This window comes from Dendropsophus ebraccatus, chromosome 10 (genome assembly GCF_027789765.1).
Source record: "Dendropsophus ebraccatus isolate aDenEbr1 chromosome 10, aDenEbr1.pat, whole genome shotgun sequence".
NCBI classification, from domain to species: Eukaryota; Metazoa; Chordata; class Amphibia; order Anura; family Hylidae; genus Dendropsophus; species Dendropsophus ebraccatus.
This window is the reverse complement of record NC_091463.1, coordinates 96293970-96309584: the sequence shown is the minus strand read 5'-3', so window position 1 is coordinate 96309584 and position 15615 is coordinate 96293970. Positions and strand designations below refer to the sequence as shown.

The 15615-nt window shown below is 42.0% G+C and overlaps 2 protein-coding genes across 9 annotated transcripts in view; one reads left to right on the top strand and one right to left on the bottom strand.

Moving 5' to 3' along the window:
* GIPR (gastric inhibitory polypeptide receptor) overlaps positions 1 to 15615 on the bottom strand; it is a 130091-nt gene that overhangs the window by 15100 nt on the left and 99376 nt on the right. For 6 of the 7 annotated variants that reach the window (XM_069985576.1, XM_069985574.1, XM_069985575.1 and 3 more), the window contains 5 exons: positions 12434 to 12542; positions 11226 to 11333; positions 11022 to 11146; positions 676 to 779; positions 289 to 442 (listed from right to left, as the gene is read on the bottom strand). In XM_069985576.1, the coding sequence (XP_069841677.1) occupies positions 289 to 442; positions 676 to 779; positions 11022 to 11146; positions 11226 to 11333; positions 12434 to 12542 (600 nt within the window). The remainder of the gene's footprint in view (positions 1 to 288; positions 443 to 675; positions 780 to 11021; positions 11147 to 11225; positions 11334 to 12433; positions 12543 to 15615) is intronic. The other variant, XM_069985580.1, reaches the window with a different exon arrangement.
* EML2 (EMAP like 2) overlaps positions 1 to 15615 on the top strand; it is a 102431-nt gene that overhangs the window by 22823 nt on the left and 63993 nt on the right. The window lies entirely within an intron of this gene.

The window sequence follows — 15615 nt, the reverse complement described above, 5'->3', positions numbered from 1 at the left end:
TAGCCACGCCTTGTATATATGTCATGTGTAGCCACGCCTCGTATATATGTCATGTGTAGCCACGCCTTGTATATATGTCATGTGTAGCCACACCTTGTATATGTCATGTGTAGCCACGCCTTGTATATATGTTATGTGTAGCCACGCCTTGTATATATGTCATGTGTAGCCACGCCTTGTATATGTCATGTGTAGCCACGCCTTGTATATATGTCATGTGTAGCCACGCCTTGTATATGTGTCATGTGTAGCCACGCCTTGTATATTTGTCGTTGCCCCCATCCTCACCTTCTCCCTCAGTAGAGCAGTCAGGTCTTCCTCGCCCTGGATGGCAGCGTTCGGCTTCTCCAGCAGAGCGTCCCGGGACAGCACAGACACCGCCCGCAGGATGAACGACACAAATAGGTTACAGTGGATGAGATTGCGGGTGCAGCAGAGACGCCTGAAACAGAGTCCTGCCAGCATGAGATCTGGGGCCCCCATTATATCATAACCTACAATAATAACCCTAATCCCAATAGACACCCTGGCTGCCATCTTTGCCCCATACCAGCTCTGACCTGCCCTATATATGTGTGGAGAGAAGCTGAAGTGTAAAGTACAGAGGACAAGGCCTGTTCAGACCCCGGCTATACCCCTGGACATATAGACTGAAATTAAAGGGACGGCACCGACCTGAGCAGAGTCAGGATGCAGAGCGCCACCACAAGGGCAGCCAGAGAGATGCCGTATCCCACACTGTACATGACCCGCAGCTGCGACAGGATCCAGGCCTGATGCTGAGGGACAAAAAGAGCGACATTCATTATTATATCCAATACAGACTCTGCCGGCTGTCACCAGAGGGCGCTGCTGCCCCGGCCATAACTACTTATCATTTATATCTCTGATATACAGGCAGAGGACCAGAGGCTGCGGATATAATACACAGAGGAGTAAGGGTATTATTATACCGTGTTATATAGGGGTCAGGGGTATTATTATACCGTGTTATATAGGGGTCAGGGGTATAATTATACCGTGTTATATAGGGGTCAGGGGTATAATTATACCGTGTTATATAGGGGTCGGGTATTATTATACAGTGTTATATAGGGGTCAGGGGTATAATTATACAGTGTTATATAGGGGTCAGGGGTATTATTATACCGTGTTATATAGGGGTCAGGGTATTATTATACAGTGTTATATAGGGGTCAGGGGTATTATTATACCGTGTTATATAGGGGTCAGGGTATTATTATACAGTGTTATTATAGGGGTCAGGGGCATTATTATTACAGGGTTATATAGGGGTCAGGGGTATTATTATACCGTGTTATATAGGGGTCAGGGTATTATTATACAGTGTTATTATAGGGGTTAGGGGCATTATTATTACAGTGTTATATAGGGGTCAGGGTATTATTATAGTGTTATATAGGGGTCAGGGGTATTATTATACAGTGTTATTATAGGGGTCAGGGGCATTATTATACAGTGTTATATAGGGGTCAAGGGTATTATTATACAGTGTTATATAGGGGTCAGGGGTATTATTATACAGTGTTATATAGGGGTCAGGGGTATTATTATACAGTGTTGTATAGGGGTCGGGGGTATTATTATACCGTGTTATATAGGGGTCAGGGGTATTATTATACAGTGTTATATAGGGGTCAGGGGTATTATTATACCATGTTATATAGGGGTCAGGGGTATTATTATACAGTGTTATATAGGGGTCAAGGGTAATATTATTACAGGGTTATATAGGGGTCAGGGGCATTATTATTACAGGGTTATATAGGGGTCAGGGGCATTATTATACAGTGTTATATAGGGGTCAGGGGTATTATTATACCGTGTTATATAGGGGTCAGGGGTATTATTATACAGTGCTATATAGGTGTCAGGGTATTATTATACAGTGTTATATAGGGGTCAGGGGTATTATTATACCGTGTTATATAGGGGTCAGGGGTATTATTATACAGTGTTATATAGGGGTCAGGGGTATTATTATACCGTGTTATATAGGGGTCAGGGGTATTATTATACAGTGTTATATAGGGGTCAGGGGTATTATTATACCGTGTTATATAGGGGTCGGGGGTATTATTATACCGTGTTATATAGGGGTCAGGGGTATTATTATACAGTGTTATATAGGGGTCAGGGGTATTATTATACAGTGTTATATAGGGGTCAGGGGTATTATTATACAGTGTTATATAGGGGTCAGGGGTATTATTATACAGTGTCAAACACAGGAGCCAGAAGCAACAAACTCTGCAAGCTAAGTACTTCTATATTGTATTGTGAGCGAGTTTTGGAGCGTGCGAGTTTTTGATCTGAAGTGTGTTTTTGTCTCAAGTGTGGGACTTTAATATTCTGGGACTTTAGATTCGGGGAGTTTTAGAGGAAAACAAATTGTTTATTTGCTTTTGAACACATTGTTTGCTTTTGTTGCTTGTTTGTTTTTTCTTTCTTTATACATAATATCCCCATATAAATGAGCGCCATGTTTGACAATGCGGCCCAATGTACATCTTGTGCGATGTATGCAATCCTTGATCAACCGATCGAGGGTGCATACCATTGTGGGAGATGTGTGCATGTTGCTGGTTTGGAAGCCCAGATCCTGGATCTAAATGAGCAGCTGCAACGATTGAGATGCATTGGCAAACTGGAAAGGGGTCTGCTTCTCACTGAGCAAGCACTCCAAGGGGTAGATGGGGGAGAGTGTGATAGCATGGAGGTACAGGAGGAAGAGGCAGCTAGTTGGGTCACAGTTAGAAAAAGGGGTAGAGGGAAGAGTGTGAGGGAGGCCAGTCCTGATCTGGCACACCCCAACAAGTTTGCCAAATTGGCGGATGAGGGGGATGTTGATTCAGGGGTGGCATTGCTGCAGCAGGACACTGCCTCTGAAAGCCAGGGGGGTGTCTGCTCCAGTAAGGTGGGAAACAGGAGTTCAGGGCAGGCCAGGCAGGTACTGGTAGTGGGGGACTCAATTATTAGGGGGACAGACAGGGCAATCTGTCACAAAGACCGGGATCGTCGAACAGTGTGTTGCCTTCCTGGCGCTCGAGTTCGTCACATCGCGGATCGGGCTGACAGATTACTGGGAGGGGCTGGCGATGACCCAGCAGTCATGGTGCACATTGGCACCAATGATAAAGTTAGAGGTAGGTGGCGGGTCCTTAAAAATGATTTCAGGGACTTAGGCAGGAAGCTTAAAACTAGGACCTCCAAGGTGATTTTTTCCGAAATATTACCTGTACCACGAGCCACACCTGAGAGACAGCGGGAGATTAGGGAGGTAAATAAGTGGCTCAAGAGCTGGTGTAGAATAGAGGGGTTTGGGTTCATGGAGAACTGGGCCGACTTCTCGGTCGGTTACAGGCTCTACGGTAGGGACGGGCTGCATCTCAATGGGGAGGGTGCAGCCGTGCTGGGGGAGAAGATGGCTAAGAGGTTGGAGGAGTGTTTAAACTAGGGACCGGGGGGGAGGGCAACTACAATATAGTAAGTGAAGACAGAGTAGATGGAGAGCTGGGCCTAGATTATGGAACTGGGGGTGGAGCGGCGGGAGGGGTTAGAATAGTCACTAGTGATAAAAGGAAAGGGAATATGGACAAATATATTAAATGTATGTATACTAATGCTCGAAGCCTCACTAATAAAGCTGAGGAATTAGAACTCATAATGGTTGAAGAGAAATATGATATAGTGGGGATAAGCGAGACATGGCTGGACGAGACCTATGACTGGGCCGTTAATATCCAGGGTTATAGTCTATTCAGAAATGACCGTAAAAATAAGAAAGGGGGAGGGGTCTGTCTATATGTTAAATCATGCCTTAAGCCTATTCTGCGGGAGGATATATGTGATGATAATGTGGAGTCTCTTTGGGTAGAAATAAGGGGAGGGACAAAGAATAATAAAATTCTTATAGGAGTGAGTTATAAACCTCCAAGTATAGTGGAAGAATCAGAAAATCTTCTTATAAGACAAATAGATGCGGCAGCGAAGCAGGGGGAAGTCATTATTATGGGGGACTTTAACTACCCAAATATCAACTGGAAAGCAGAAACCTGCAGCTCCAGGAAGGGAAGCGTGTTTTTGGAAATAGTAAAAGATAATTACCTTTCCCAACTAGTAGAGGAACCAACAAGAGGGGGGGCCCTTCTGGACCTGATCTTAACCAATAGGCCCGACAGAATATCAAAAATAGAGGTGGGGGGTCACCTAGGTAATAGTGACCATAACAAAGTAAGTTTTCAATTATCCTTCAATAAAATGATTAGCAGAGGGGCTACAAAAACATTAAATTTCAGGAAGGCTAATTTCCAAAAACTAAGAGAGGACCTTGGGAACATAGACTGGGACAATGCCTTCAGAAATAAAAGTACACAAGAGAAATGGGACATATTTAAGAGCATCCTGGGTAAATCGTGTGAACGACACATACCATATGGGAATAAACGTAGTAGAAATAAGAGAAATCCAATGTGGTTAACTACAGCTGTAAGGGGTGCAATAAATGATAAGAAACAAGCATTCAGACTACTAAAACAAGAAGGTAGTGGGGAAGCATTGAGCAACTATAGACAGAAGAATAGAATGTGTAAAACGCAAATAAAAGAAGCAAAAATAGCAACAGAAAGAAGGATAGCCACAGAAAGTAAAACAAATCCCAAAATGTTCTTCACCTATATAAATAACAAAAGACTTAAAACCGAAAATGTTGGTCCCCTCAAAAATAATCTGGGTGTAATGGTGGAGGGGGAAGAGGAAAAGGCCAATCTACTAAATACATTCTTCTCTACTGTATTCACAGAGGAGAATCCCATAACAGACGACATGACTAGGGATAATGTTAATCCTCCCATAAATCTCACCTGCCTAACACAACAAGAAGTGGGGAAACGCCTTAAAAACATTAAAATCCATAAGTCACCGGGCCCAGAAGGTATCCATCCTAGAGTTTTGCAAGAATTAAATACTGTGTTGGACAGACCGTTATTCCTATTATTTAAAGATTCTATTACGACAGGGATTCTTCCACAGGACTGGCGCATAGCTAATGTGGTACCAATATTCAAGAAGGGGTCAAGGAGTGATCCTGGAAACTACAGGCCTGTAAGTCTAACATCTATAGTAGGTAAAGTATTTGAGGGGATTGTAAGAGATGCTATACTGGAGTATCTTAATGAAAATAATCTTATGACGCAGCACCAGCATGGATTTATGAGGGATCGGTCCTGTCAGACTAATCTGATCGGCTTCTATGAAGAGGTAAGTTATAGACTGGACCTGGGGGAGGCTGTGGATGTTGTGTATCTGGACTTTTCAAAGGCATTTGATACTGTGCCGCATGAAAGGTTGGTCTACAAAATGAGGATACTGGGACTCGGGGAAAACGTATGCAAATGGGTAAGTAACTGGTTGTGTGATAGAAAACAGAGGGTGGTCATTGATGGAACATATTCAGATTGGGTTTTAGTTACTAGTGGGGTACCACAGGGGTCAGTGTTGGGTCCACTTCTTTTTAATATTTTTATTAATGATCTTGTAGAGGGGCTACAGAGTAGAATCTCCATTTTTGCAGATGATACTAAACTGGGTAAAGTAATCAGTACAGAGGAGGATAATATCATATTACAGAGGGATTTGGAGAAGCTAGAGGCTTGGGCGGAGAAATGGCAAATGAAGTTTAATGTGGATAAATGTAAGGTTATGCATTTGGGCCATAGAAATAATAAGTACAGTTATGTGCTAAATAATAAAACACTGGGTAAAACTACTTCCGAAAAGGACCTGGGGGTATTGGTGGACAGTAAGCTCAACTTTAGTGATCAGTGCCAGGCAGCAGCTGCCAAGGCTAATAAAATAATGGGGTGCATCAAAAGAGGTATAGATGCTAAAGATGAGAACATAGTTTTGCCTCTTTATAAATCACTGGTCAGACCACACATGGAATACTGTGTACAGTTTTGGGCACCGGTATATAAGAAGGACACAGCTGAACTAGAGCGGGTGCAGAGGAGGGCAACAAAGGTCATTAAGGGAATGGGTGGGTTACAGTACCAGGACAGGTTATCACGCTTGGGGTTATTTACGCTAGAAAAAAGACGTCTTAGGGGCGATCTGATCACAATGTACAAATATATGAATGGACAGTACAGAGATCTTTGTAGTGGTCTTTTTACTCCTAGGTCTGTAACAATGACAAGGGGGCATCCTCTACGTCTAGAGGAAAGAAGATTTCATCATCAGCATCGACGCGGGTTCTTTACTGTACGAGCGGTAAGACTGTGGAACTCTCTGCCACATGATGTTGTCATGGCTGATTCATTAAATAAGTTCAAGGGAGGCCTGGATGCTTTTCTTGAAAAATATAATATTACAAGTTATGGGCATTAGATTTCTGGTGATACGTTGATCCGGGGATTGTTCTGGTTGCCATTGCAGTCGGGGGAGGGGGGGGGAGTTTCTCCCTGTGGTGGGGCGTTTGTCTTCTGCCCCATAGGGGTTTTTCGCCTTCCTGGATCAACACAGTAGGATTTTCCTAGGTTGAACCTGATGGACTCTTGTCTTCTTTCAACCTTATTTACTATGTTACTATGTTACTATGTTACTATGTTATATAGGGGTCAGGGGTATTATTATACAGTGGGGTTATATAGGGGTCAGGGGTATTATTATACAGTGTTATATAGGGGTCAGGGGTATTATTATACAGTGTTATATAGGGGTCAGGGGTAATATTATACAGTGTTATATAGGGGTCGGGGGTATTATTATACCGTGTTATATAGGGGTCGGGGGTATTATTATACCGTGTTATATAGGGGTCAGGGGTATTATTATGCAGGGTTATATAGGGGTCAGGGGCATTATTATACAGTGTTATATAGGGGTCAGGGGTTTTATTATACAGTGTTATAGGGGTCAGGGTATTATTATAGTGTTATATAGGGGTCAGGGGCATTATTATACAGTGTTATATAGGGGTCAGGGGTATTATTATACAGTGTTATTATAGGGGTCAGGGGCATTATTATTACAGGGTTATATAGGGGTCAGGGGCATTATTATACAGTGTTATATAGGGGTCAAGGGTATTATTATACAGTGTTATATAGGGGTCAGGGGTATTATTATACAGTGTTATATAGGGGTCGGGGGTATTATTATACCGTGTTATATAGGGGTCAGGGGTATTATTATACAGTGTTATATAGGGGTCGGGGGTATTATTATACCATGTTATATAGGGGTCAGGGGTATTATTATACAGTGTTATATAGGGGTCAAGGGTAATATTATTACAGGGTTATATAGGGGTCAGGGGCATTATTATTACAGGGTTATATAGGGGTCAGGGGCATTATTATACAGTGTTATATAGGGGTCAGGGGTATTATTATACAGTGTTATATAGGGGTCAGGGGTATTATTATACAGTGTTATATAGGGGTCAGGGGTATTATTATACAGTGTTATATAGGGGTCAGGGGCATTATTATTACAGGGTTATATAGGGGTCAGGGGTATTATACAGTGTTATATAGGGGTCAGGGGTATTATTATACAGTGCTATATAGGGGTCAGGGTATCATTATACAGTGTTATATAGGGGTCAGGGGTATTATTATACAGTGTTATGTAGGGGTCAGGGGTATTATTATACAGTGCTATATAGGGGTCAGGGTATTATACAGTGTTATATAGGGGTCAGGGGTATTATTATACAGTGTTATATAGGGGTCAGGGGTATTATTATACAGTGTTATATAGGGGTCAGGGGTATTATTATACAGTGCTATATAGGGGTCAGGGTATCATTATACAGTGTTATATAGGGGTCAGGGGTATTATTATACAGTGTTATATAGGGGTCGGGGGTATTATTATACCATGTTATATAGGGGTCAGGGGTATTATTATACAGTGTTATATAGGGGTCAGGGGTATTATTATACAGTGCTATATAGGGGTCAGGGTATCATTATACAGTGTTATATAGGGGTCAGGGGTATTATTATACAGTGTTATATAGGGGTCGGGGGTATTATTATACAGTGTTATATAGGGGTCAGGGGTAATATTATTACAGGGTTATATAGGGGTCAGGGGCATTATTATACAGTGTTATATAGTGGTCGGGGGTATTATTATACCGTGTTATATAGGGGTCAGGGGTATTATTATACAGTGCTATATAGGGGTCAGGGGTATTATTATACAGTGTTATATAGGGGTCAGGGTATTATTATACAGTGCTATATAGGGGTCAGGGGTATTATTATACAGTGTTATATAGGGGTCAGGGGTAATATTATTACAGGGTTATATAGGGGTCAGGGGTATTATTATACAGTGTTATATAGGGGTCAGGGTATCATTATACAGTGTTATATAGGGGTCAGGGGTATTATTATACAGTGTTATATAGGGGTCAGGGTATCATTATACAGTGTTATATAGGGGTCAGGGGTAATATTATTACAGTGTTATATAGGGGTCAGGGGTATTATTATACAGTGTTATATAGGGGTCAGGGGCATTATTATACAGTGTTATATAGGGGTCTGGGGTATTATTATTACAGGGTTATATAGGGGTCAGGGGTATTATTATACAGTGCTATATAGGGGTCAGGGGTATTATTATACAGTGCTATATAGGGGTGAGGGTTATTATTATACAGTGTTATATAGGGGTCAGGGGTATTATTATACAGTGTTATATAGGGGTCTGGGGTATTATTATTACAGGGTTATATAGGGGTCAGGGGCATTATTATTACAGGGTTATATAGGGGTCAGGGGTATTATTATACAGTGCTATATAGGGGTCAGAGACAGTAATTGCAGGGTAATAGGAGTTATGGGCTGATTAATATGCATCATTTTATAGAAGGCCGGGATTAGATATTTTACAGTGTTAGGCCATCTTCACACCATGTAAAACAATGGCCATTTTTTGACACGGCCATTGTTGGTGGTGTCAGACAACGGCCGCTGTCTTACATGCTCATCCAGTCGATAATCCAGTATGAACATTATTTTAAAATCGATGAAATCCTGCAGCCCTATGGGCGTCCCTGGAAATCAATTAACCATTCATATCCAGGCACACTACGGACGGCATGACAGACACACAGGGGGAGATTTATCAAAGGGTGTAAAATTTAGACTGGTGCAAACTGCCCACAGCAGCCAATCACAGCTCAGCTTTAGGCAGCGCTGAAAGGAAAGAGGAGCTGTGATTGGTTGCTGTGGGCAGTTTGCACCAGTCTAAATTTTACACCCTTTGATAAATCTCCCCCACAGTGTGTATACTGTCAATTATTTGGGGCCACTGTTTCTAAACAACGGACGCAAATAATTGTACTGTCAATAATTTGTCTGACTGTAGGGAACAGTGTGAACAACGGCCGTTTGCCTTGATTACAATGCTGCTCATTATTTTATGACAAGAACAGCTGTTGTTTTATTTGCTAACAGAGGACGTTCTTGTCATAAAAATACGTAGTGTGTACATAGCCTTAGGCTATGTTCACACAACATACTTTTTATGATAAGACTGACCTTTGTTTGCAATTAAAGGGGTTATCCAGCGCTACAAAAACATGGCCACTTTCCCCCTACTCTTGTCTCCAGATTGGGTGGGATTTTGAAACTCAGTTCTATTGAAGTAAATGGAGTTTAATTGCAAACCGCACCTGAACTGGAGACAACAGTAGGGGGAAAAGTGGCCATGTTTTTGTAGCGCTGGATAACCCCTTTAAAACAACATCCATTCTTCTCATTAAAAAATGTGTAGCATTGAAGTCAATGCAAACAATGGCCGTTGTTCACACAATGTATTGAACAACAGTTGTTGTTCCCTATGGCCGTGGAAATAATTGACATGTCAATTATTTACGGCTGTTCTGCATAGAATTCAATGCAATCTTCAATGTTGTTGTTTGACATTCAAGACAACGGCCGTTTATTTTGAGTGTCAAACAACAGCTGTTGTTAATACTTTGTGTGAACCTAATCAGGACTGTCCCATCATATAATCAGGACTGTCCCATCATTTAATCAGGACTGTCCCATCATATAATCAGGACTGTCCCATCATATAATCAGGACTGTCCCATCACATAATCAGGACTGTCCAATCACATAATCAGGACTGTCCCATCATATAATCAGGACTGTCCCATCACATAATCAGGACTGTCCCATCACATAATCAGGACTGTCCCATCATATAATAAGGACTGTCCCATCACATAATCAGGACTGTCCCATCACATAATCAGGCTGTCCCATCACATAATCAGGACTGTCCAATCACATAATCAGGACTGTCCCATCATATAATCAGGACTGTCCCATCACATAATCAGGACTGTCCCATCATATAATCAGGACTGTCCCATCATATAATCAGGACTGTCCCATCACATAATCAGGACTGTCCAATCACATAATCAGGACTGTCCCATCACATAATCAGGCTGTCCCATCACATAATCAGGACTGTCCAATCACATAATCAGGACTGTCCCATCACATAATCAGGACTGTCCAATCACATAATCAGGACTGTCCCATCATATAATCAGGACTGTCCCATCACATAATCAGGACTGTCCCATCACATAATCAGGACTGTCCAATCACATAATCAGGACTGTCCCATCACATAATCAGGACTGTCCCATCATATAATCAGGACCATCCCATCACATAATCAGGAATGTCCCATCATATAATCAGGACTGTCCCATCATATAATCAGGACTGTCCCATCATATAATCAGGACTGTCCCATCATATAATCAGGACTATCCCATCACATAATCAGGACTGTCCCATCACATAATCAGGAATGTCCCATCATATAATCAGGACTGTCCCATCATATAATCAGGACTGTCCCATCACATATTCAGGACTGTTTTAAAAACAAAGTTGAAGGGATGTCTGATCGCAAGATTTTCCCTTTGTAGCTACATAGTGACGACAGTCTCTTACATGTGACTGCTCCTGTTCAGGGTCGATGTTCTCGCACTGAGAGTGATCCCTCCAGGGCACGTCCGCCTCATCCCGAACCCACTGACCGTCTGAACCGCAGCGACGGAATACAAAGCCGCCGGTCACTGTGGAACAGAGAGGATGCATTAGGGGCAGTTATCTGGAATCGACCCCTGGGTCAGTTCCTTCCCCCAATCTTCTCACCTTGAGGGTACCAGGGCAGATAGGATGGACATGGCTCTGCATGGGTGGTGTTAGCCGCAGCATCTCCCCAGCACACATACATATCAAATGTGCGGTTACAGAAGACACCTGCAAAACATGAGATACACAGGTGATGGCGCTGTACAGGTGTGACAGAAATCCTGGTACACTGGTCATAAAAGACCCTGCGTGTTCCAGCAGTCTGAACTGGTGTCTATAGTCCAGGTAGTCTGACTATAGTCTGTCAGTATTGTAAATCAACCTGTAGACAGATTACAGACCTGCACGGTCTCATGGTTGCTCTCATCATTGGCAACACCCATCTTGTTTCTTCTCTGATTGGTAAAGACTTCTAATTCTAAAGGGCCTTTTACACAGGGTGATTATTGGCCAAAAGTGTTCCTAGAAACGCTCCTTCAGCCAATAATCGGCCCGAGTAAAAGTGTCACTGATCTGTCCAAAAATCCTTGTGTAAACAGGAGATGTGCAGCCGATAGCAAAGGGAAACTGACAGCATATCTGCATATATCCGGGCTGCCAGCTGCCTAGCACACAAGCACTGCATAGATACCGCCAGCGCTGCTTGTGATGCTGCATCTTCAGACCGCAGTGCTGGCGGTATGTATGCAATGCTTGGATATATGCAGATCTATGCTGTCAGTTTTCCTTTTTTAAATAGCCACATGAACGATACAGGGATTGTTCGTGCAGCCTGATTGCTCAATTAATAGTTTTGTGTAAAGGCACTGCAAGCGAACGCTGATCTCACTGATCGGTGCTCACCTGCACCCCATGCCAAGTTATGTCAAAGGACCCTTAGGGCCCTATTCCACCGGACGATTATCGTTCAGATTATCGTTAAATCGTTCGAATCTAAACAATAATCATTCGGTTGAAATGCAATTAACGATTAACAACCGAACGGGAAATCGTTGATCGCTTTATAAGACCTGGACCTATTTTTATCGTTGCTCGTTCGCAAAACGTTTGCATTGAATAAGACATTGTTCGGTCGTTTGCAGTAGATACGAACGCAATAGCGAAGAAATAGCAAAGAAAAAATTATCGCAAATATGATCAGAAGTAACGATTATCATTCCATGGAAATGAGTGAACGTTTTCAGGTCTTTCGCAATAGCGGTTGTTTGAGATTGTTAATCTTTAACAATTATGCAAAACATAATAATCCGGTGGAATAGGGCCCTTACTCTTTTGCTCACCGGTCAGTGGAGGAACTGTCCTCATCTTGGTCTCACAGTCTTCCTGATATTTTTTCCAAGCTTGCACAGTCTCCTGCACAGTGTTGGCTCTGCACGCCTACAGCAGGGACAGGAGGAAGAGCGTCAACTAATCATCACAGTAACAACAGCAAAACATAATGTCAAAGACATAGCACAACATCAGAACATCACCCACATCATCATAACAACATCACCACACAACATTGCCTACATAACACATCACCAACACCATACAACTTTACCTACATAGCACAACATCACGAACACCACACATTACCTACATCATAGATCACCAACAGCAGAAAACATTACCTACATAATACATCACGAACGCCACACATCACCTACATAGCACATCACTAATACCACACAACATTACCTACATAACACATCACTAACACCACACAACATTACCTACATAACACATCACTAACACCACACAACATTACCTACATAACACATCACTAACACCACACAACATTACCTACATAATACATCACGAACGCCACACAACACCTACATAGCACATCACTAACACCACACAACATTACCTACATAATACATCACTATCACCACACATTACCTACATAACACATCACTAACACCACACAACATTACCTACATAACACATCACTAACACCACACAACATTACCTACATAACACATCACTAACACCACACAACATTACCTACATAACACATCACTAACACCACACAACATTACCTACATAACACATCACTAACACCACACAACATTACCTACATAATACATCACTATCACCACACATTACCTACACAGTACAACATCACTAACACCACAAAACATCACCTACATAACACAACATCACCTACACAACATTACCTACATAATACAACATTACCAACACCACATAACATTCCCTACATAACACAAGATCGCCGACACTGAACAACATTGCCTACATAACATCACCACCAACATAGCACAACATCCCCAACATAGTACAACATTACCAACATAGCACTTTATCTACATAGCACAACATCACTAACATAGCACAACATAACCTTATAGCACATCACCTACATAGCACAATATGACCAACATAGCCCAACATCACCTACACCTCACAACATCACTAACACCACACAATATCACCTTCATAACAGAGCATCTACACCATGCAACATTACCTACATAACACATCACCTACACCACACATTACCTATATAACAGATCACCTACACCACACATTACCTACATAACACATCAGCTACACCACACATTACCTATATAACAGATCACCTACACCACACATTACCTACATAACACATCAGCTACACCACACATCACCTACACCACACATCACCTACACCACACATCACCTACACCACACATCACCTACATAACAGATCACCTACACCACACATCACCTACACTACACATTACCTGCATAACACATCACCTACACCACACATTACCTACATAACACATCACCTACACCACACATCACCTACACCACACATCACCTACATAACAGATCACCTACACCACACATCACCTACATAACAGATCACCTACACCACACATCACCTACACTACACATTACCTGCATAACACATCACCTACACCACACATTACCTACATAACACATCACCTACACCACACATTACCTACATAACACATCACCTACACCACACATTACCTACATAACACATCACCTACACTACACATTACCTACATAACACATCACCTACACCACACATTACCTACATAACACATCACCTACACCACACATTACCTACATAACACATCACCTACACTACACATTACCTACATAACACATCACCTACACCACACATTACCTACATAACACATCACCTACACCACACATTACCTACATAACACATCACCTACATAACACATCACCTACACCACACATCACCTACACCACACATCACCTACATAACAGATCACCTACATAACAGATCACCTACACCACACATCACCTACACTACACATTACCTGCATAACACATCACCTACACCACACATTACCTACATAACACATCACCTACACCACACATTACCTATATAACAGATCACCTACACCACACATTACCTACATAACAGATCACCTACACCACACATCACCTACACCACACATCACCTACACCACACATCACCTACATAACAGATCACCTACACCACACATCACCTACACCACACATTACCTACATAACACATCACCTACACCACACATTACCTATATAACAGATCACCTACACCACACATTACCTACATAACACATCACCTACACCACACATTACCTATATAACAGATCACCTACACCACACATTACCTACATAACACATCACCTACACCACACATTACCTATATAACAGATCACCTACACCACACATTACCTACATAACACATCACCTACACCACACATCACCTACACCACATATCACCTACACCACACATCACCTACACCACACATCACCTACATAACAGATCACCTACACCACACATCACCTACACTACACATTACCTACATAACACATCACCTACACCACACATTACCTACATAACACATCACCTACATAACACATCACCTACACCACACATTACCTACATAACACATCACCTACATAACACATCACCTACACCACACATTACCTACATAACACATCACCTACACCACACATCACCTACATAACACATCACCTACACCACACATTACCTACATAACACATCACCTACACCACACATCACCTACATAACACATCCCCTACACCACACATTACCTACATAACACATTACCTACATAACACATCACCTACACCACAAATCACCTACATAACAGATCACCTACACCACACATCACCTACACCACACATCACCTACATAAAAGATCACCTACATAACAGATCACCTACACTACACATCACCTACATAACACATCACCTACATAACACATCACCTACACCACAAATCACCTACATAACAGATCACCTACACCACACATCACCTACACCACACATCACCTACATAACAGATCACCTACATAACAGATCACCTACACTACACATCACCTACATAACACATCACCTACACCACACATTACCTACATAACACAACATCGTTTTATCTTTCATTTTTTCAAAT